At 42.3% G+C, this 23,699-nt stretch overlaps 2 protein-coding genes across 6 annotated transcripts; one reads left to right on the top strand and one right to left on the bottom strand.

Annotated features, from left to right (window-relative positions):
• Positions 1-203: 203 nt before the first annotated feature.
• On the bottom strand, positions 204-6,396 carry tacr3l (tachykinin receptor 3-like). Its single transcript, XM_058384398.1, has 5 exons — positions 5,880-6,396; positions 4,828-5,016; positions 3,858-4,008; positions 1,725-1,921; positions 204-1,083 (listed from the first exon to the last, which is right to left on the bottom strand). Exons 1-5 carry the CDS (start codon positions 6,230-6,232, stop codon positions 795-797), a joined length of 1,179 nt encoding a protein of 392 aa, XP_058240381.1. The 5' UTR covers positions 6,233-6,396; the 3' UTR covers positions 204-794.
• Positions 6,397-10,682: 4,286 nt separating this feature from the next.
• On the top strand, positions 10,683-23,586 carry LOC131349063 (N-acyl-aromatic-L-amino acid amidohydrolase (carboxylate-forming) A-like). Of its 5 annotated transcripts, none has more exons than XM_058384406.1 (7): positions 10,683-10,891; positions 11,993-12,228; positions 12,319-12,514; positions 12,606-12,699; positions 12,785-12,892; positions 22,487-22,599; positions 23,067-23,586. In XM_058384406.1, exons 2-7 carry the CDS (start codon positions 11,993-11,995, stop codon positions 23,262-23,264), a joined length of 945 nt encoding a protein of 314 aa, XP_058240389.1. In that variant the 5' UTR covers positions 10,683-10,891; the 3' UTR covers positions 23,265-23,586. The 5 variants fall into 5 exon arrangements, with proteins under 5 accessions (XP_058240389.1, XP_058240388.1, XP_058240386.1 ...); XM_058384405.1 differs by having other exon boundaries at positions 10,683-10,876; positions 23,067-23,585; XM_058384403.1 differs by having other exon boundaries at positions 10,684-10,885; positions 23,067-23,585.
• The last annotated feature ends 113 nt before the right edge of the window (positions 23,587-23,699 follow it).

Raw genomic sequence — 23,699 nt, 5'->3', positions numbered from 1 at the left:
CAGTCTGTAATGTGCTTTATTAATAAGATTGGATATTAATGATTATTACTCTGAGTTTAAAGTAAGAAACTGCTTCGTCTTTCACGTTTTCCTTCAATCTGAATAATTAACGATGCTTACATCACAGCACTGCTGAACTCTCATTGGTCAGAAAGTGTTTCCTGTAAATCAGATGTTAGAACATCAGAGATTAGACTTTAAAGTATGATTTTTCGGAGACACTTTTATTCATCACAAAATAAATGTCTGAATATCAGTCACTGTGTTACAGGCGTGTTTACATGATCGTGACACTAAATCACATGAAATCATCAAACTTCACACGTTTACTACAGAAGTTATGATCGTACACGACATCTAGGATACAGCAGGAAAACATCTGTACAGAGGTTCTCCTAAAATTCCTCACATCATGCAGGTGTGTGTTCTCATACAGTCATTATTTCCGACTCTAATTCTCACATGACGTCGTCTTTAATAATACAGTTAATAATATTATGATATTAAACACTGCACTCACTGCATCATGGGCTAATATTTCCTCTTAAATAATCATCAGATTTTATCTTCAGTCCACTAACAGTCTCCATCCCTTCATGTTTCACCAACACTACTGTTAACTTTAGATTAAATATGAGTAATATTTTTACAGCAACAGACTTCACAATGAATCTAACGTTTCACTTCACCATGACGACGTCTTGAATTCTGACCTGCTTTCACCTGCTTCAGTGTTTTCAGAATGATTAAAATCACACACAGAAATCTGAAGTTAGACTGGAATTGTGTTGGTGTCAGTCGAAGTGTTTGGAGGTGGAGGCTGTGTCGGTGTACAGGCCGTATTTGGTGGGAGGAGGACTCGCTTTAGAGCCATTGATCTCACTGTGGGTCAGAGACTTGGTGCTCTTGCGGTTGCCGTGGCGAGGGTCGTCTCCGAGGACACTGGTGTCGACGCGGGACAGCGTGCACATGCTGCTGCGGTTCCGTGGGTGGAGTCGAGCTGTACGCAGTTCCAACTCGTCATAACTGGATACTCGGACGAAAGGACACCAGCAGAAAGCTCTTTTGAAGCCTGCTCTGAACCTGCAGGACCACAGGAGAGCATCTCTACACTGAGTGGGGGTTAAATGTCAAAAATACAACAGAAAAGTCGGTGTATCAATAAAAATAAGGAGCTTCAGTTCTCATGGCTCAGAGATAACACACTCAGGAACTAAATCTCATCTCTTTGTTTATGGATGTTTGTTGTGTGGATTGTGGTTTTTAATTCAATTTAATAACCTGAAAGTTCAACAGATTCTTCTAATAATCCCTGAAATACTGAATGTGTCTATATATAATATAATCTACAAACAAACCCTAAAGGTTATTATAGAGTTTTATATAAAACCCATCTGAAGCTTCCCCAAGGTTCTGGGGTCAGTTTTGTGTTCCTATAAAAGCTCCTGTGTGTCATTGTTATTTTTAAACCTATCTGGAAGTCAGTGAAATTAAATGTGATCTAATGCCCTCTGCTGCTTGATGGCTGAATTACAAGTGCAGTGACATGTTGGACAAGCTCCTCCCCCTTTAACATTTTAAGTAAGGGGCGGGGATAAGAGGCCACAGGAGTCTGTTAAGGGGCTAAAACCTGACTCTATCCTCAGCATGGCTAGGTGTATCTGAGGTAGGATTATAACCAGTTTTACTACATCTGTGTGTGTGTGTGTGTGTGTGTGTGTTACCTGTTGTTGAGGCAGCAGTAGATGATAGGGTTGTACATGGTGGAGCTCATGGCCAGCCACAGCACTGAGAGGTAAACCTGCTGAATTGACTTCTTCTTGTTTAACTGTTTGTTCAGTCCAGTGACGATGAAGTAGACATGATACGGCAACCAGCAAAGGGCAAAGGTCACCACCACAACAATCATCATCTTCACCACCTGAGGACAGAGAAAGGGTTGGAGTTTCTACACAACCATCAACTTCAACAACAGCACAGTTTATAAAACGCTTTAGCATCAAATCAGAGTGTTTATTCTTTAAATATGTAAATTAAACATAAATAATAGGAATAGAACTGAATTCTTCACACGGATGTAGTGAAACACACAGTGTAGAATTTAATATGCAAATAATATTTACATTTCTCTCAGCCACATGCTGTTTCCTGCCATGAAAATCAAACCTGGTCTCAGTTTTAAATCTATTTCAAATTAATTTCCTTTAAATACTCAGAAAAAAAATAATATTTAAATATATAATTTATATTAAAATGTTTTTAGCATTTTAAACTGGATTCACTTTCATTTTTTAAAAAAAAGAAAAAGAAAAGTCTGTGGGTGGAGTTTATGTCCACAATCAATCAGTTCCTCTGTAAAGGAAGTGGAGTGAAGAGCGCTGGGGTGGGGTAATGAGGACAGAGAGACCCTGAGTCACAAAACACAAAGCAGTTAAAGGTTAGTGATGACGCAGTTATAATGGTAGGGTGCAGGGTGTGTGTGTGTGTGAGTGAGTGTGTGTGTGTGTGTGTGTGTGTGTGAGTGAGTGTGTGTGTGTGTGTGTGTGTGTGTGAGTGAGTGTGTGTGTGTGTGTGTGTTGGGGACGGTGATGAAGAGGCGGCTGTCCTTCAGTGATGATCTAAGAGAAGAGAGGAGGAGAAGCAGACACATCCTGGAGCCATACATCACACACACACACTCACTCAGCTCTGCACATTCCAGCAGCCAACACACCTGAGCCAGGTACCCAAGGGCTAATTACAGGCTCAGGTGTGTTGGCTGCTGGAATGAAATGAAATCAGACAGAACTGTGAGCTGGCTCAGTGCCTCGCCTCGACTTGGACTTATATTAAGCTTATTATTATTATTATTAATCTCACCTTGTTTTAAGTCTTAAGTGTTTTATAATAATCAGAAATTTGTGGACGACACTAACACTCACCTTAAACTCATCAGTTTTTAATAAAACATTTCTGTTACGTTGTTGAGGTGAACGCATGACAATATAGATAATAAGGATTAAAGAAAGCAGGCGTTAAACATGCAGCTCTGTCCTTGAGAGCTAAAATCACTGAACTCTACAGGAACAGAAAGGTTTGGATGAAACACGTCACTGTGTCTCAGCAGTGAAGTGAAATAAAGCCTGATGTTTATGAAAGATTGCGTATGAAGAACAGCACTGAGCCTGAAGCAGAACCCTGTGGGACTCCTGAGCTTCTCCTCACATCCTAATATCCCTGTGGGTTTACTCCAAAACAATCCTGTTAATGACTCTGACTCTGTGAACAGCTTCGGTCAGCAGACGGTGAGTAAAAGGTTAAAAGGTTCTATAACGCATCGTTAAACCTCTGTAATCTCCGCACCTCCACCACCAGCACTGGATTAGAAAAGGATATGACATCACACGCTAAATGATCTGTGTGTGTGTGTGTGTGTGTGTGTGTAAGCTCTCACAGCTGGCCTGTACTCACACATACGACCTTAATCTGTGGGTCTAGACTGTAATAATGTTTCGGTGAGATTCCCACAGCACAGAGGGAATGAGTTCTGATGAAACAGGATGATGATTGTGTTTAGAAATAGATTTTATTTATTTATTTGTTTATTTATTTTTTATCTCATTAAAAGTTTCACCTCATTTTAAACACCAGAAAGATGTTCAGGAGAAATGTCACTTGTCTCAGTGAGTGAAGTTTTAGACTGATGAATGAACTAAAAACAGGAGATGAGCAGAAGGTCAGATGATCCTTCATGCTGTGGTCATGTTTCTGTGGAGCAGAGCTCATCAAACTAACAAAAGAATTGTTTAATATTAATAAAGTTTTAATGAATAAAATTTGTTTATGTTCCGGTTAGTGAGCCGGTTCTCTCTCCGTACCTTCCTCTTGGCGCGGAGCTGGCCGTGATAGTTGTCTGATGAATCTCCTGGAATTTCGCTTCCCCACAGCGTCACTCCAATGATGGTGTACGCAATTCCCATCACCACTAGGGGCAGCATATAGACCAGCACAGACACTATGACGTGGTACCTGAACCATCACAAAGATGTGGTAAGTACCACTACACACTTCATAATAAACAGAAGAACCCTTAGAGGTTCTATAATAATGACCTCATTAACTGTCCATAAAACCCACAAGGACACATTTTTCCTAGAGGAGTGAAGTTGGGAAAGAGGCAGAAGATCTTTGGAGCATCATAAAAGTTATTAGATGAGGAATGATTTAGAATCAGATCGTGGAGTCATTCTTGCAGCATGAATGTGAATTTTCTTCAGACCTTTTTTTTCTGAGGATGGAACCCATGAAGCTCTAGGGATGAGCAGTGAAACATCTACAATCATATTAGCATCTAGTCAACCTGACTTCCTTCACTCTCAGAGGAAAATGTTCCACTACCTGAGCATTCTGAAGAGTTCTTCAACAGTTCTTCAACATGAGAATGTTCTCTTGAACCTTTCTAAAAAGTTTCCCCTTAGGAAGCCAGAACTCTTATTGGAATTGGTTATGGGTTCCAGTTCTCTAAAGGAGGAAAACTATTCATCTAAGGAACCATTAAAGGAACACTTGAGGAACATTTAAATACTTTAATGCTAGATATAACTTCTACACTTTCACAATAAAATGTTTAATATATAACCATTAAGAGTTCTTTCATTACTTTTCTAGTGAAAGGATCAAGGTTCTGTGTAGACCCTATTACAGAAGATTTAAGAATTAAGTAGGAAAACATCCCTTGAGGAATCTTTGGGGAACAGTGAATGTTTAATAAAACACACATCATTAGAACAGTAACCGAGAAACCAGGTTCTCTCTCATGAATGAATGAATGAATCATTTCTATCCTACATTAATGAATCTTCAGCTGGTCTTGGCCAAGCGACGTAGCAGATGGTTCTTCGTGGTAGACTCCTGATGGTGGAGTAGAAGCAGAGAGGGAACGCCAGAACCACGGCGAGAACCCAGATACACACGATGACCACTTTAGTGGCTGTGGCCGATAATCTGGGCTTCAGAGGATGGATGATGGCCATGTACCTGTCACAGAGACATCACCATCAATCACACAGTCAGAGAACCAGTGCTGTGACCACCGTCTGCTGTACCTGAGAGGTGAGAACAACTGATATGGAAGAAAAATTATTCTTTACAGCATATGGGAAAGAGAGAGAGAGAGAGAGAGAGACACACAGAGGAAGAGAGAGGGAGAGAGACAGTGAGGGGGGGCAGAGAGAGGGGGGGAGATAGGGAGGGAGGAAGGGAGGGGAGAGAGAGAGAGAGAGAGAGAGAGAGAGAGACAGAGCAGTAGGAAATTAAATTCCCAAACTTCATAAATTATCCCCTCTGCTCAGTCTGAAGGCTTATCTTTGGTGGAGATTGGATTAAAGAGAGAATATAATAATAATAATAATAATAATAATAATAATAATAATAATAATAATAATAATGGACATTTGTTCAATTAAAAAAAAAAGAATGCTAAATGTAACATATTTACACGTGAACACGTGACTGTAAAAGATCATTAATGGTAGAAGTGATCATTAAGCTCCGTCTATGGAAGCTGAAGAGAAGATACACACTACAGGTTCCACAGCAGTGACGAGGACAGGTTCAGTTCAGTTCCTGATCTTTAATGGGAACCCTGAGGGATGCGATGGAAACCATTAGAGATGACTCTACTGGAGCTTAAACTTCCCAGTATTGTTTCATTGTTTAATAGCCTTCTGTATAATAATACATATAATATAATAATAACATACAATAATAATAATAATAATAATAATAATAATAATAATAATAATAATAATAATAATGTGTACTGATCTGCACACGTGATGGAGTCTGAGGAGTGACCGCGTTTAGAATAATGATGTTTATTATGAAGTGAAGCTCGGTACCGGTCCATGGCGATGGCGGTCATGGAGTAGATGCTGGCGAACACGGCGGCGACCGGGAAGAAGTTGTGGAACTTGCAGTACGCCTCTCCGAAGTACCAGTCCCCGTGCGCGGCGTAAATGAAGTTAATGAGCGTGTTGAAGGCGGCCATGGCGGCGTCGCAGAACGCGGAGTTCAGCAGGAAGTAGTTGGTGACGGTGCGCATCCTGCGGTGAGCCACGATGATCCACACCACCACCAGGTTCCCGAACAGGGCCACGGTCAGAACCGAGCCGTACGCCACCGACCACAGAGCCACGCGCCACGGCGGCTGCGCGAACTGGTTGGTCCAGTTGCGCGTCACGTTCGAGGCCATGTTAAGTGCGGTGACACGGAACCGCGAGAGAAAACAGGAATAAAAGAAGTGTTAGGAGTCCAACATCCGCCTCAGTGCCATCCTGGTTCCGGCAGAGAAGACGCTCGCGAGCTTAACGGGAGACACTGATGCGCGTGCGGTGCGTTACGTGGCGCTTTCGTTAAGGAGATGCTCGTTCGTGTGTGTGTGTGTGTGCGCGTGCGGGTGTTTGTGTGGATGACAAGCACGATAGACTGGAACAGACTGTACAAAGTGAAGGTGTATAACTTTCTTCTCTTCAGTTGTGTTCTCTTGTTGCATTTTATTCTATTATTTACATTATTTTGTTATTTTATTCTACTTCTCTTCTGTTCTGCTGTGTTCTATTCCATTTTATTCAGTTTTATAACCCTACTTTTTATTTTATTATGACCTGTTCTGTTCAGTTTGTGAGTTTTGTTCTGTTCTTTTATTGTATTCAGTTGTGTTCTTTGCTGTACATGCTAATAAATAAATGAAATTAATTGAATAATTGAATAAATAATTGATTATAACCCACAGTAAAGATGTAGCAGTAAGTCAGTGCTCCGGTTCAGTGTCCAGTTTGAGTCAGTGACGTGTGGATTCGAGGTCTAACACTCTCCGAGCTCCATGAAGATTTCAGCTCCTCATACAGATCTGTAGACCTTCTGGTGATAGAAGTACAGAATGTGGATCAGTTCCATCAGGGTAAATAATTCTGCAAGTCACTGTATAGTAGAACATAGCGAGTGTGTGTTCACGTGTGTGTAGTCTGAACACAGAAATGTCACGTTACTCCCCCGGGGCTCTGTGGGGTAAAAGCCTTTCATCCTCAGTCTCTTTTAGATTCTCTTGATGCTTGCGCAGGTGTGAGAACGCCAGGAGGCTCCATGTTTCTCCTCTTAACTCTGCAATTAAACAGGATTAAACACAATTCAAGCTGCCCTTAATGACTCACGTCACTCACACACACACACACACTCTCTCTCTCTCTCTCTCTCTTCTGTTGCATTCGGGTCAGTGGGGTTCTGTTAAAATCACACAGTGATTAAAAGGTTTAATGCAATTCGTTTGTGCACCACACTGCCTCGGAGTTCTGCATTCTGATTGGTCAGAAAGTGTTGATTAAATTTCTATAACAGCAGCTCTGACTGTAGCAGATTATATCTATAATATACACTATATTGCCAAAAGTATTCTCTCACCTGCCTTGACTCGCATATGAACTTAAGTGACATCCCATTCCTAATCCATAGGGTTCAATATGACGTCGGTCCACCCTTTGCAGCTATAACAGCTTCAACTCTTCTGGGAAGGCTGTCCACAAGGTTTAGGAGTGTGTTTATGGGAATTTCTGACCATTCTTCCAGAAGCACATTTGTGAGGTCACACACTGATGTTGGACGAGAAGGTCTGGCTCTCAGTCTCCGCTCTAATTCATCCCAAAGGTGTTCTATCGGGTTGAGGTCAGGACTCTGTGCAGGCCAGTCAAGTTCCTCCACACCAGACTCTGTCATCCATGTCTTTATGGACCTTGCTTTGGTCACTGGTGCACAGTCATGTTGGAAGAGGAAGGGGCCAGCTCCAAACTGTTCCCACAAAGTTGGGAGCATGGAATTGTCCAAAATGTCTTGGTATGCTGAAGCATTCAGAGTTCCTTTCACTGGAACTAAGGGGCCAAGCCCAGCTCCTGAAAAACAACCCCACACCATAATCCCCCCTCCACCAAACTTTACACTTGGCACAATGCAGTCAGACAAGTACCGTTCTCCTGGCAACCACCAAACCCAGACTCGTCCATCAGATTGACAGATGGAGAAGCGCGATTCGTCACTCCAGAGAACGCGTCTCCACTGCTCTAGAGTCCAGTGGCGGCGTGCTTTACACCACTGCATCCGACGCTTTGCATTGCACTTGGTGATGTATGGCTTGGATGCAGCTGCTCGGCCATGGAAACCCATTCCATGAAGCTCTCTGCGCACTGTTCTTGAGCTCATCTGAAGGCCACATGAAGTTTGGAGGTCTGTAGCGATTGACTCTGCAGAAAGTTGGCGACCTCTTCGCACTATGCGCCTCAGCATCCGCTGACCCCGCTCCGTCAGTTTACGTGGCCTACCACTTCGTGGCTGAGTTGCTGTCGTTCCCAAACACTTCCACGTTCTTATAATACAGCTGACAGTTGACTGTGGAATATTTAGGAGTGAGGAAATTTCACGACTGGATTTGTTGCACAGGTGGCATCCTATCACAGTTCCACGCTGGAATTCACTGAGCTCCTGAGAGCGACCCATTCTTTCACAAATGTTTGTAAAAACAGTCTGCATGCCTAGGTGCTTGATTTTATACACCTGTGGCCATGGAAGTGATTGGAACACCTGATTCTGATTATTTGGATGGGTGAGAGAATACTTTTGGCAATATAGTGTATATTATAATATTGTATGTTGTGTCTAATATAATATTGTATGTTGTGTCTAATATAATATAATATAATATAATATAATATAATATAATATAATATAATATAATATAATATAATATAATATAATATAATATAATATAATATAATATAATAATATACCGATCAGTCATAACATTGTGAGCAGAGAGAGGTGATGGAGTGTGTGATGGAGCAGTGAGGAAATTGACTATCTCCTCATCATGGCCCCTGTTAGTGGGTGGGATATATCAGGCAGCAAGTGAACATTTTGTCCTCAAAGTTGATGTTAGAAGCAGGAAAAATGGACAAGTGTGAGGATTTGAGTGAGTTTGACCAAAAGGGACAAATTGTGATGGCTAGACCACTGGATCAGAGCATCTCCAAAACTGCAGCTCTTGTGGGGTGTTCCCGGTCTGCAGTGGTCAGTATCTATCAAAAGTGGTCCAAGGAAGGAACAGTGGTGAACCAGCGACAGGGTCATGGGCGGTCAAGGCTCATTGATGCAGGTGGGGAGAGAAGGCTGGCCCGTGTGATCCGATCCAACAGACGAGCTACTGTTGATCAAACTGCTGAAGAAGTTAATGCTGGTTCTGATAGAAAGGGGTCAGAATACACAGTGCAGGACGGGTCAGCCCAGCACAATATTAGGCAGGTGGTCATAATGTTATGTCAGATTGGTGTATAATATAATATTAAATGTTATAACATGAATCGTCTGGAAGGATTCTCCCGTGTCATAGCTGCTGTTTATAGCTGTTATAAAGTCAACAGGAACTAACCTGGTTCAGTGACGAGCCACAACAATAAAGGTAAATATAAATAGATAAAATGTGTGACGTTCTTTAATACATAAAAGAGTGTCAGATGAAGAACACACACACACACACACACACACACACTGTGTTTAACCCATCACATTAATCTCATAATAAAAACTGCTTTTGTTCCGTGTCACATTTTCGCTTGTCTCCATGCCGTCTTTCCTCTTTATTATTTATCTATTAATGAGTTAACAGAAAAGCTGTTTATTTCAGTCCCTGGTCTTTTCCCCCTCACCATGCAGGCGTCTGTGTCTGTGTTAGATCTCACTGTTTACTCGACTCAACATTCCCACCTGCATTTCCCCTTTCAGCACATCACAGGTGTCTAACTGCCAATAAATCCCAGAAGGATTTCCTCAAATAGAAATGAACTCATGTGTGATTTTCTTGGCTGCTGTAAGGCGTGTTTCTCTGACATGACCATAAAAACCACCCACAAGCTGGTTTCTGCACCTGTTAGAGGCAGAAGGAGAGAAATCTGCCACGGATCTCTCCGGGGAACGTCGCTGCCACCAGAAACGATGATTGAAAGCAGCAATTTAGCTTTTAAACCTGAGAGAATAAAAAACACTTCTGCACTGAAGGGATGAACATCAGAGAGAAAACAGAGTCTTTATGAGAGTGCAGTGACGCATTCTCCAAGTTCAGCTGTGAAAGTTTCTGTGGTTTGTGAGTGGGCTCCATGTACAGGTGAGAGTCACACTCTTAGAAAACTGAAATATTATTGCAGAAAAGTTGCAGGAGAAAGTTTTGGTAAAGAGTTTTTTCTCATCACCTGGATCACTATGGAAACCTGGAATTCCTCTGGTGGACAGGTGAGGTATTACACTGGGTTGCTGTAAAAGCTAGATACAAACACCGTTGTGACAGTTATATGATTAAAACTCTGCTAATGACGGTGCAGATAATTCTTCTGAACTGTAACTGTAAAACTGCCTCCTCGTTAAAACTGCCTCCTCGTTAAAACTGCCTCCTCGTTAAAACTGCCTCCTCATTTACATGGTTCTCTAAAAATATTCACACTTGCAGAGTTTTCAGTTGCAGGAATTCGCTCCTATAATTTCCCAAAACATAAACACAAAATCATAAACTGCTGCTCCTCCTCTTCCCTCTGTATCTCCTCATCTCTCTCTCTCTCTCTCTCTGTCTCTGTCTGCACTGCCCCTCTTCTTCTCCTTTCTCTCCTTCTTCCCTGGGGGTGTGGAGATGATTCAGCACTATGTGAATATTGTGCTGACTGGCGATTTCTTCATTCCCACACTATGAGGAAGGGCAAACTGATCACAGGTCAGCCTGCGGTTTCTGGTGAAATCTGAACTCTGTGAAGACAAAGAAGGAGGAGAAGAAGAGTAGAGAAGACTGGAGAAGGCAACGGAGGAGGAAGTGAGACTGGTTTGTGTGTGTTTTATTTGTTCGGTTTAGAGAGAGAGAATGAGAGAGAGAGAGAGAGAGAGAGAGAGAGAGAGTGTGTGTGTGTGTATGTTTACAAACTGAAGGAGTACACATACCGTACATTTTATGAAGGTAGCAGGTTACAGCTTGCATGTGTGGAGTAGAATAGACATGTATGTGTTCAGTGTGTGTGTGTGTGTGTGTGTGTGTGTGTGTGTGTGTGTGTGCAGCTAGGTTTAGCAAGCTGGTTACAGTCCTGGGTAATTGTGTATGTTGAGTTCAAAGGTCAACACTCTGCATGTTTGAGAAAGAATCAGAGGAGAATCAGGAAGCTCTTAAACGGTAAAAGTTGAGACTTTTTCATTCATTTTATTTACTTTCACTTCCACAGTTTCTTTAGAGCAGGAACTCGGACTCGGACTCGGACTCATATTCTGACTCGGACTGGTGCTGGTGCTGGCTGTAACTCAACACCGCACTCTGTGACTCGGACTCTGATCACCATGTTAGACGCTGAGTTTTGTGTATTTGTGCCTGCTTCTTATCAGAACTAATATATTCAGCAGTTTCTTGCTAACAGTAGAAGCTAGCATTCGCTTGCTACATGAGCTTCTAGACACATGAATGTTTCAGTGAATGAATTAATCACTATTTTAAAAATTATTGACCAAGTGCTCAGTCAATCTGAACCTGCAGTAACGTATAGCTTCAATGTTAATGATTAGCCGACAGGAACAAAGGCCTGTGTCCAGATTGTTCTGGTCAGTTGGATGTTTGGGACTCGGACTGAACAGGTTCTCTAGGAGTTTTAGAGCAGAAGCATCACACAACTGACGTTAGACAATCTACAGTTTTCTAACTGGACTAGCGAGAATAGCGCCGTTTTAACCATCCAGAGGTTTTGTTATCTGATTATCTGACTGGGCTTCAAGCTCACAACCTTCTGTTCAGTAGTCCAACACCTAAACCACTAAGCTACCACATCCCTTACTGGTGTGTTATTGGTGTGTCAGTAGTGTGTTATTGGTGTGTTATTGTGCCTTGTTCTTCTGTACCTCGGTGCATTATCATAGTTATCTTCAGTGTAAAATCTTTTTTTGTCGTTAGATGGAGAGGATCAGGTTGCCAGTGCTGCGCCGTGTGGCGATCTGCGGCGGTACACACGGAAATGAGATGACGGGGGTTTACCTGGTGCCGGAGTTGGAGAGACAGCAGAAAGAGAAAGGTGATGCTGCACGGATCATCCCACTCACCTTTGTGGTGTCCAACCCACGTGCTGTCAAAGAGTGCAAGAGATACATAGAGAAAGACCTTAACCGCTGCTTTACCAGTGCTACCCTCAGGTCAGTACACCGTCAGGACACTGAGGTTTTTTTAAATCAGCAGCAGACTTCTGAGTAACTGGTGGGATAATGTCTGTCTCTCTCTTTCAGCTCTCCCATCACTGATGAAACTCCATATGAGGTACAGAGAGCTCAGGAGTTAAACTCTCTGTTGGGTCCCAAAGGTTCTGAAGATGCTGTGGAAATTATCTGTGACCTCCATAACACCACGGCTAACATGGGCCTCACCATCATCTCCTACTCGCATAAGAACTGGATCTGCCTCCATATCTTCAAACACCTGAAGGTATCAGCGATGCTTTTCACAGTGAATGTGTCAGGTTTCTTTTTCCAGTTCTTGTGCATTCAGACATTGTGTTATTGTGTGTGTGAGACAGGATAAAATCACCAACGTGCCTGTGAGGTTGGTGCTGCTGAATATTCCGCTGTCTGAAGCGTATTCCCTCGAGTCCGTCTCCAAGTACGGCATCTGTAAGTGTCCAACTCTACAATTCTATAAAATATCTTTCTCTCTCGTAGTTATGAGTGACTTTTACCGAGTTTCATGGTTCCTCAGCTTTAGAAGTCGGGCCACAGCCACAAGGCGTTGTCCGAGCAGATATCTTCAACATCATGAAACAGGGTGTGGATGCCATCCTGGACTGGACCGAAACCTTTAACTCAGGTACGTCAGATCTGAGATGAGATTAAATCCTGGAATTAAATCCCATTATTGAATACCACTGATATCTGCTGATTCCCAGCCACAAGACTGTCACATGACAGCATGTGTTCCCTCTGAGAAGACCTCGGGATCTTTTTATAGAAGTGTTGCTCATGCAGTGGAACCTGTTAACTGACCAGTTTACACACAGGAGAGAGAGAGAGAGAGAGAGAGAGGGTGTTTGTGTGTATGAGAGAGAGAGGGGGGGGTGTTTGTGTGTATGAGAGAGAGAGAAAGAGAGAGAGACAGAGAGAGAGAGGGTGTTTGTGTATATGAGAGAGAGAGAGAGAGAGAGAGAGAGAGAGAGAGAGGGTGTTTGTGTGTATGAGAGAGAGAGAAAGAGAGAGAGACAGAGAGAGAGAGGGTGTGTGTGTGTATGAGAGAGAGAGAGAGAGAGAGAGAGAGAGAGAGAGAGACAGAAAGAGAGAGGGTGTGTGTGTGTATGAGAGAGAGAGAGAGAGAGAGAGAGAGAGAGACTTTTTTTTTACTTTTTACACATCTTTATTTTCACAAGTCACATATATAAGTCACAGTGACTTAATAAATAAATAGACAAATAAATAAATAAATAAATAAATAAATAAATAAATAAATAAATACATATTAAAATTAGTTTAAATATGAGTGATTAGTTTAGCTCTGCTGCACAAAACATTCTCCCAACACCACACACATTTAAACACATCCAAGTCATTCATACTTTTATAAAATTAAAATCAATTGAAATTCTAGATTTGATCAGCCTTTTCAGAATTTTTATGGCGTCACAGTCAGTGTTCTGCGCAATCTGGTTTTTCCGGCTCAGGTATATCACCATTTTGGCCTGACCAAATATAAATTTAATCAGTTGGCACCTGAACCGGTGTTTCCTGACAAACTTAAAACCAGAAATAAAACACTGAAAAGTAAAAACAACATTAAAAGACCTTAAAATGCTCCGTAAAAACACAAACAGTGACTGTAACCTGGAGCAGTGAATAAAAGCATGAAAAACTGTTTCTCTCTGTGAACAAAAAGGACAATCATGTGCAATATCAGGATTTAAAACAGAAATAAAAGAGTTCACAGAGATAATACAGTGTAAAATCCTCCACTGGAGGTCGGCAGCTTTTTTAGTTAACGGTGGTTTATACAGTGCGTCCACTCTGGTTTAAAATCATCAGTAAAACCATGTACACTTCTCCATGGGGTGTCCACCCTCCCACTCAGCTTCTTCTTATTTAAAACCTTTACACACGCTCTGTAGAGCAGCTTCCCCGACACTGACCCAAAGTCCATCTCCCCTTCACCCCGGCACTCCAGGAGGGGGCCTGCACACCCGTCGAGGTCAGGGGAGATGTTCAGCTGGGGAAAGGGTTCGTCCTCTGCAGGACCAGTCTCTGTGTGTGGATAGTCCATTAGCTGAACACGCTCCTCTGATGTCAGTGCAGATCTCCAGCGGTGTAGGAGCTGATTGACAACACGCAGGGACCGCAGTCCCATACACACTGCCCGGTCCTCTGCCCTCGACAAGTCCGACCCCGCGATGTTCACAAGCTCCCGGAGCGTTATAATCCCTGAGGAGATGAGAGTTCTGGACAGTGCAGGGACGGTCACACTGGAGATGTCCAGTCACCCGCCATACACCAGAGCTAGCCCCTCCAGCAGCCAGTGTAGTGTTCTACAGCCCTTGTTCTGCTTCTTAAAACAGTTCCAGAAAGTTCACGATAAAAGTCTGGTAAACAACGCTTTGTCCAGCCCCAGTCCTTAAACTGTGCATAATAGTCCACTGGCTGCTGCTCTCCATACTAGCTCTCTGGGTCCAGTGAGGAGTCTCTGGATGAACTGGAGGCAGAAGGCTGCAGCTCTGCTGGACAGCTGGACCAGCCCCTGTCCTCCTTCTTCTTTTGGCAGATGGAGAACAATCTGTGGAATCCAGTGTAGACCGTCCCAGAAGAAGTCCACCAGCAGGGCCTGGATGTTAGCTAACAGGTTCGGCGGCGGATCCACGCATGCCAGCTTGTGCCAGAGGGACGATGCGGCAAGGTTGTTGATGACCAGCGTTCGCCCCCTATAGGACATCTTTGGGACCAGCCGCTTCCTCCTGCTCAGTCTGCCCTTCACGTGCTCTACAGAACCTTCCCAGTTTTTGTTTAAAAACTCATTGTTCCCCAGGTAGACACCCAAGTATTTAAAACCACCTCTTTTCCACGCTAAGCCTCCTGGTAGTGATGGTTGCCTACCTCCCCACTCCCCAACTAAAATGGCTTCACTTTTAGCCCAGTTAACCTTTGCAGAGGATAAAATCTGAAAGTCCCTTAAAATATCAGTTAAAACATTGACATCTTCTTGTGTTCTTGTTATGACAGCCCAGAATGCCTTGTAGAACTCGACAGGGAGACCGTCTATACCTGACACCCGTCCATTCTCCATTCCCTGGAGAGCCTCATGAACCTCCTCCAGCGTCAGCTCCCTGTCCAGCTCTCTGGCCGCTTGCTCAGAGAGCTTTGGCAGGTCCATGAGGAAGCTGTCCTCCACCGCTTGTGCCCCTGACCACTCACTGCTGTACAGCTTCGAGTAGAAGCTTACTGTCTGCTGGTGAATTTCAGTGGGCTCAGATACGAGATCCCCTGATTCTGTTCACACAGCATGTATAAATCTTTTCTGTCCATTCTTTTGCTCTAAACTGAAAAAGAACTTTGAAGGAACATCCATCTCAGCTGCGCTTTAAAGCGTGAGCGGACCAGCGCCCCCTGTGCTGTAATGTCTAACAGGTCGTTCATTTTGGATTTTTTACGTTTGAAGGCTTCAATATGCCCTCGATTTCCAGTGGCCTCCAAACGCTGGAGTTCCACTGTTTCTATCTCCAGAGCTTTCAGAGATCTAACAATGTCTCTTGTGACATTGAGAGTGTACTGCTGACAAAATTCTTTGACTTGTGCTTTTGTCACATCCCACCACAGCTGAAGTGAACTAAAAGCTGCCTTCTCATGTTTAAAACAATTCCATAAAAAAATAAAAGACTCCCTAAAATTAGCATCTTCTAAAAGAGCAGTGTTAAAATGCCAGTAGGCACTCCTAGGTTTAACCTTCTCTTTAGTGATAGTACACTGGACCATACTGTGGTCAGAGATACCTACTGGAACAATAAAACACTTTGTAAAAAACGTCAGCTGGTGTTTATAACCATAAAAACGATCTAGTCTCGCCAGGGAGAGTGTGTTATCTATGGCATGGGCCCACGTGTACTGTCTCTTGTTCTTATGAAAAGTTCTCCATATGTCGCTCAACTCGTGGGCCTCCACCATCTCCCACAGACGCTTACGGGAAGCCATGTGAGGTTCTGTGTGGTTCCGGTCTAAAATATCTGTAGCACAGTTAAAATCACCACCCAGAATTAAAATTTCTGCAGTGTTGCAGTCAGCAATGACATTGTTCAGAGTATCTAAAAACATCATCCTCTCCACTGCACTGGTGGGAGTGTACACACAAATAAAAACTAAAACCTCATTCTCATAAAAAGTTTTCACTCTTAAAAGCCTCCCATTTAAAAATTCTTCAACTGAATAAGAACAAGGAATAAAACTGTGAGTAAAGAGCAAGGCGACTCCACCACTGAGTGTTGTGTTATGGCTTAAAATCACCAACCCATCCCACTCCTTCACCCAATCAGCAGCATTGCTGGTATCGCTGTGGGTTTCTTGCAGCATGGCAACGTCAATGTGCTTCTGCTTTAAAACTTCATACAGTTTAGCTCTCTTATTCTGCTCTCTTGCTCCATTAATATTTAAAATCGTGATATTAATACCCTTCATTAAAATAAATAAAATAATAAAATTAAACAGAGGGTAAAAACCACTCTACCATAAAAAAACACCACATTAGTCATCATCAGAGTTTTCCTTATTCACTCTTGTGATCAGTTTCTTTTTTTCTTTCGAATTTTCTTCGGAAAATTTCAACATCAATAAAAGCTCCTTCTCTTCTGAAGAACTTAACGAATAAACTGCTTACGGTCCGGGAAAAACTCTTCTAATGGTACACTTTTCTTCCATTTGGTGTTCCTTAAAAACTCTTTAATATCATCAGCACTGTACACAACATGAACCTGTTCCTCCTGAGAATCGAACATTAAAACAGAGTCTGACATGCAGTCATCACTGTCTGATTCTCGTTCCCCCATCTTTGTGTGCTTTTTTCCCCGTCCCTTACCTTGCTTTTTCCTTTTATTCGGAACTTTAAAAACGGGCTCATCCACCATGTCCACGTCTCCCCCGTCCCCCTGCACTGGTGTAGTGTCCGGTGTTTCCGGGCGTTCGCTCTGCACCTCCGTGCCTGCCTCTGCCAGTGCAGGCAGCTCCAGCACTGCTCCAGAACCCACTGAGCCCTTCTCAGTGGAGCACGGCTTCTCCCGGTCCGGTTGAGCCGAGCATGGCTCTTCCGCGGCCGGTTCGGCCGTGCATGGCTTTTCCGGGGTTGTTGCAGCTCCAGTGGGCTTCTGGGTTGCAGGCTGGGCTTGGGGCTCTGTCGGGTCTGGTGCAGCAGCAGCTCCGGGGCTCTCAGCAGCCGGCTGAACTGTAGCCACAGGGGGAACGACCCCAGCCGACTGAGCTGCGTCCTGCCCCGGTCGCTCAGAAACACCGGGGTCACTCTGCCTCTCGGGGCAGGCCCGAGCAAGATGACCAGTTTTACCGCATTTAAAACACTTAATATCAGAATCAGAGGAAACAAAAATGTTATAATCAAATCCTTCCACACTGAATTTAAAAACAGCATTAAGCTCCTCCACACCTACGGGCCATTTCTTCTAAAAGAAACCAAGTGTTTAACCAGTGGGGACTTACAGCCAAGGAGGATTCTCTTAATGGGGGAGACAATTCGCCCGTACCGAGACAGTTCTTTACCACTGGCCTCGTCAGAAATAAAAGGAGGGACATTGGACAACATGACCTTCTTAGATGGGGAACTGAGGGGAGAAACCAGTACTGACTCATTATTGACCACACCACCCTTCTGAATCAGATTTCTGACTTTATAAACATTATTCAGAAACACCACAATGGCACTGTTCATTCTGGAGGCGGAGACAATGTTCTCATGCCCCACCACGTTACCGACTGCCAAACAACATTGTTGTTGTGTTGTTGTGTTGTTGTTGTGTTGTTGTTGTGTTGTTGTGTTGTTGTTGTTGTGTTGTGTTGTTGTGTTGTGTTGTGTTGTGTTGTTGTGTTGTGTTGTTGTGTTGTTGTGTTGTGTTGTGTTGTTGTGTTGTGTTGTTGTTGTGTTGTGTTGTTGTTGTGTTGTTTTGTTGTTGTGTTGTGTTGTTGTTGTGTTGTTGTGTTGTGTTGTGTTGTGTTGTTGTGGTGTTGTTGTGGTGTTGTGTTGTGTTGTTGTGTTGTGTTGTTGTTGTGTTGTGGTGTTGTTGTGTTGTTGTGTTGTGTTGTGTTGTTGTGTTGTTTTGTGTTGTTGTTGTGTTGTTGTTGTGTTGTGTTGTGTTGTTGTTGTGTTGGGTTGTTGTGGTGTTGTTGTGTTGTGTTGTTGTGTTGTTGTGGTGGTGTTGTGTTGTTGTGTTGTTGTTGTGTTGTTGTGTTGTGTTGTTGTGGTGTTGTGTTGTTGTTGTGTTGTGTTGTTGTGGTGTTGTGTTGTGTTGTGTTGTTGTGTTGTTTTGTGTTGTGTTGTTGTGTTGTTGTTGTGTTGTTGTGTTGTGTTGGGTTGTTGTTGTGTTGGGTTGTTGTGTTGTTGTTGTGTTGGGTTGTTGTGGTGTTGTTGTGTTGTGTTGTTGTGTTGTTGTGTTGTGTTGTTGTTGTGTTGTGGTGTTGTGGTGTTGTTGTGTTGTGTTGTGGTGTTGTTGTGTTGTGGTGTTGTTGTGTTGTGTTGTTGTTGTGTTGTTGTGTTGTTGTGTTGTGTTGTTGTTGTGTTGTGGTGTTGTTGTGTTGTGTTGTGTTGTTGTTGTGTTGTTGTGTTGTGTTGTTGTGTTGTTGTGGTGTTGTGGTGTTGTTGTGTTGTGGTGTTGTTGTGTTGTGTTGTTGTTGTGTTGTTGTTGTGGTGTTGTGGTGTTGTTGTGTTGTGTTGTTGTTGTGTTGTTGTGTTGTGTTGTTGTTGTGTTGTTGTGTTGTGTTTTGTGGTGTTGTTGTGTTGTGTTGTGGTGTTGTTGTGTTGTGTTGTTGTTGTGTTGTTGTGGTGTTGTGGTGTTGTTGTTGTGTTGTTGTGTTGTTGTGGTGTTGTTGTGGTGTTGTGGTGTTGTTGTGGTGTTGTGTTGTTGTGGTGTTGTTGTGTTGTGTTGTGGTGTTGTTGTGTTGTGTTGTTGTGGTGTTGTTGTGTTGTGTTGTTGTGGTGTTGTGGTGTTGTTGTGTTGTTGTTGTGTTGTGGTGTTGTGGTGTTGTGGTGTTGTGTTGTTGTGTTGTGTTGTTGTTGTGTTGTTGTGTTGTTGTTGTGTTGTTGTGGTGTTGTTGTGGTGTTGTTGTGGTGTTGTGTTGTTGTTGTGGTGTTGTTGTGTTGTGGTGTTGTTGTGTTGTGTTGTTGTGGTGTTGTGGTGTTGTTGTATGTTGTTATGTTGTTGTGTTGTTGTTTTTTAGCTGTGTTGTTGTATGTTGTTGTGTTGTTGTTTTTTAGCTCTGTGTTGTATGTTGTTGTGTTGTTGTTTTTTAGCTGTGTTGTTGTATGTTGTTGTGTTGTTGTGTTGTTGTTTTTTAGCTCTGTGTTGTATGTTGTTGTGTTGTTGTGTTGTTGCTCTGTTGTGTTGTGGTGTTGTTGTGTTGTGTTGTTGTGGTGTTGTTGTGTTGTTGTGGTGTTGTTGTGGTGTTGTGTTGTGTTGTTGTGTTGTGGTGTTGTTGTGTTGTTGTGGTGTTGTTGTGTTGTTGTGTTGTGTTGTTGTTGTTGTGTTGTTGTTGTTGTGTTGTTGTGTTGTTGTTGTGTTGTGTTGTTGTGTTGTGTTGTTGTTGTGTTGTTGTGTTGTGTTGTGTTGTTGTTGTGTTGGGTTGTTGTGGTGTTGTTGTGTTGGGTTGTTGTGTTGTTGTGTTGTGTTGTGTTGTTGTTGTGTTGTGGTGTTGTTATGTTGTTGTGTTGTGTTGTGTTGTTGTGTTGTTTTGTGTTGTTGTTGTGTTGTTGTTGTGTTGTGTTGTGTTGTTGTTGTGTTGGGTTGTTGTGGTGTTGTTGTGTTGTGTTGTTGTGGTGGTGTTGTGTTGTTGTGTTGTGTTGTTGTTGTGTTGTTGTGTTGTGTTGTTGTGGTGTTGTGTTGTTGTGTTGTGTTGTTGTTGTGTTGTTGTGGTGTTGTTGTGTTGTGTTGTGGTGTTGTTGTGTTGTGTTGTTGTGGTGTTGTTGTGTTGTTGTGGTGTTGTTGTGGTGTTGTGTTGTGTTGTTGTGTTGTTTTGTGTTGTGTTGTTGTGTTGTTGTTGTGTTGTTGTGTTGTGTTGGGTTGTTGTTGTTTTGGGTTGTTGTGTTGTTGTTGTGTTGGGTTGTTGTGGTGTTGTGTTGTGTTGTTGTGTTGTGTTGTTGTTGTGTTGTGGTGTTGTGGTGTTGTTGTGTTGTGTTGTTGTTGTGTTGTTGTTGTGTTGTGGTGTTGTTGTGTTGTGTTGTTGTGTTGTGGTGTTGTGGTGTTGTTGTGGTGTTGTTGTGTTGTGGTGTTGTGGTGTTGTTGTGGTGTTGTTGTGTTGTTGTTGTTGTGTTGTTGTGGTGTTGTTGTGTTGTTGTTGTTGTGTTGTTGTTGTTGTGTTGTTGTGTTGTTGTTGTGTTTTTGTTGTGTTTTTGTTGTTGTGTTGTGTTTTTGTTGTTGTGTTTTTGTTGTGTTGTTATTGTGTTTTTGTTGTGTTTTTGTCGTGTTTTTGTTGTTGTGTTGTTGTTGTGTTTTTGTTGTTGTGTTGTTGTGTTTTTGTTGTGTTGTGTTTTTGTTGTTGTGTTGTGTTTTTGTTGTTGTGTTGTTGTGTTTTTGTTGTTGTGTTGTTGTGTTTTTGTTGTTGTGTTGTTGTGTTTTTGTTGTTGTGTTTTTGTTGTTGTGTTGTTGTTGTGTTTTTGTTGTGTTGTGTTTTTGTTGTTGTGTTGTATTTTTGTTGTGTTTTTGTTGTTGTGTTGTGTTTTTGTTGTGTTGTTGTTGTGTTTTTGTTGTTGTGTTTTTGTTGTGTTTTTGTTGTGTTGTGGTGTTGTTGTGTTGTTGTTGTGGTGTTGTTGTGTTGTGTTGTGGTGTTGTTGTGTTGTGTTGTTGTTGTGTTGTTGTTGTTGTGTTGTTGTGTTGTTGTGGTGTTGTTGTGTTGTGTTGTTGTTGTTGTGTTGTTGTGGTGTTGTTGTTGTGTTGTGGTGTTGTTGTGTTGTTGTTGTGGTGTTGTTGTGTTGTTGTTGTGGTGTTGTTGTGTTGTGTTGTGTTGTGGTGTTGTTGTTGTGTTGTTGTGGTGTTGTTGTTGTGTTGTGGTGTTGTGGTGTTGTGGTGTTGTTGTGTTGTTGTTGTGGTGTTGTTGTGTTGTGTTGTTGTTGTGTTGTTGTGGTGTTGTGGTGTTGTTGTGTTGTTGTGGTGTTGTTGTGTTGTGTTGTTGTGTTGTTGTTGTGTTGTTGTTGTGTTGTGTTGTGTTGTGTTGTTGTGTTGTGTTGTTGTTGTGTTGTGTTGTGTTGTTGTTGTGTTGGGTTGTTGTGGTGTTGTTGTGTTGGGTTGTTGTGTTGTTGTTGTGTTGTGTTGTTGTGTTGTGTTGTTGTGTTGTGTTGTGTTGTGGTGTTGTGTTGTGGTGTTGTGTTGTTGTGGTGTTGTTGTGTTGTTGTTGTGATGTTGTGTTGTGTTGTTGTGGTGTTGTTGTGTTGTGTTGTTGTGTTGTTGTGTTGTTGTTGTGATGTTGTGTTGTGTTGTTGTGGTGTTGTTGTGTTGTGTTGTTGTGTTGTTTTGGTGTTGTTGTGTTGTTTTGGTGTTGTTGTGTTGTTGTGGTGTTGTTGTGGTGTTGTTGTGTTGTGTTGTTGTTGTGTTGTGGTGTTGTTGTGTTGTGTTGTTGTGTTGTGTTGTGTTGTGGTGTTGTGTTGTGTTGTTGTGTTGTTGTGGTGTTGTTGTGTTGTTGTTGTGATGTTGTGTTGTGTTGTTGTGGTGTTGTTGTGTTGTGTTGTTGTGTTGTTGTGGTGTTGTTGTGTTGTGTTGTTGTGTTGTTGTGTTGTTGTGTTGTGTTGTGTTGTTGTGGTGTTGTTGTGTTGTGTTGTTGTGTTGTTGTGGTGTTGTTGTGTTGTGTTGTTGTGTTGTTGTGGTGTTGTTGTGTTGTGTTGTTGTGGTGTTGTTGTGTTGTTGTGGTGTTGTTGTGTTGTGTTGTTGTGTTGTTGTGGTGTTGTTGTGTTGTGTTGTTGTGGTGTTGTTGTGTTGTGTTGTTGTGTTGTTGTGGTGTTGTTGTGTTGTGTTGTTGTGTTGTTGTGTTGTTGTGTTGTGTTGTGTTGTTGTGTTGTTGTGTTGTTATGAGGGTTATGAGGGGTTTTGGTTATGAGGTAACAGACTGGGAGGCGGTTCCCCGTGACATCATGAGTTCAGGTGGTTTCTGGTCTAATATTATGGGGTTTCAGGTAAGATGGACCTCCTCTGTGCCTACAAAGCAGATCAGCTTCTCTTTTATCTTCATTTAGGGAAAGTAATAGAGGGAGGAGAGATCGAGGCCTACTTAATTCAGAAGAGTATGGATTACCCCAGAAACCCTAAGACCGGAAAACCCTCAGCTGCTGTTCATCCACAGCTCCAGGTAATAAACACCACATGCCTGATCACAGCGCTCACACATCTAACAGTCATAGTGTTATTACTTTACTTAGTCTGGACTGGAACATTTAAATAAATTACTCCTGTCACAATATGTTATGATAAATTATATTAAAATTTGGCATGCTTCAACATCAGAACTATAGAATCGATAGATCAGGACAGTAAGATCTCTCCAGCTTCATCTGGCAAATTCAACCTAGTGAATAGATTAAAAATCCAGGAATACACTGAGAGTGTGAGCAAGTGCTGCCACCGTGTGGATGAAGGCTGAACTGCAGCGAAAACATGCTGAAAAGCTGAAATCCTGCAACATTTGAACATTTTTGTCCCTGAGAGCTGAAATAAATTGGTGGAGTTGGACTAGGTGTGTAATCAGGGGGTTGGAGGACTAACTGGAGTTTTTAGGATGTTTCTGTGTGATTTCTAAAATGTGAATAAATTCTTCAGGATCAAGACTACTGCCTTCTCCAGCGTGGAGATCCTGTGTTCCTGACGTTCTCTGGAGAGACACTGAGCTATGAAGAAGAAGAACCTCTTCATCCTCTGTTCATTAACGAGGCCGCTTACTACGAGAAGGGAATCGCCTTCCATCTGGCCCACAAGAAGACTCTGAGCATCCCGAGTATACAAGCGGAAACAGACTGAGATCAGAAGAGAGAACAGGAAGCTGCATGCACAAAACCAAAGCCAATGATTTTAATCTTTTTTTAAATATATCTAAATAAATCACAGCCTCAGGGTTTAAAATAATCTCAACAGGATTCCTAACCAAAAAAATATTACACAATCAATTTTTACAAAATATGATGCAATCAAATGATTTACTTGAATTTTAAAACTTGAACTTTAATATTTCATTATAAATTTCATTTGAAGGTAAACTATATGTATATAACACATTTTTACCAGAAATATTTATGGATGCAGGAATGTATTCGATCACTGCTATAAATAAATAAAAAAAAAATCAGTAAATACACGTTCCTCCTGCTGCCACCTGGTGTCCGTGTCTGGTACTGCAACTACTCTGTTCCTCCTGCTGCCACCTGGTGTCCCTGTCTGGTACTGCAACTACTCTGT

The sequence above is a fragment of the Hemibagrus wyckioides genome, linkage group LG29 (genome assembly GCF_019097595.1).
Source record: "Hemibagrus wyckioides isolate EC202008001 linkage group LG29, SWU_Hwy_1.0, whole genome shotgun sequence".
Lineage (NCBI taxonomy): Eukaryota > Metazoa > Chordata > Actinopteri > Siluriformes > Bagridae > Hemibagrus > Hemibagrus wyckioides.
The sequence above is the reverse complement of the archived record's forward strand: the minus strand, read 5'-3'. Positions and strand labels throughout refer to the sequence as shown.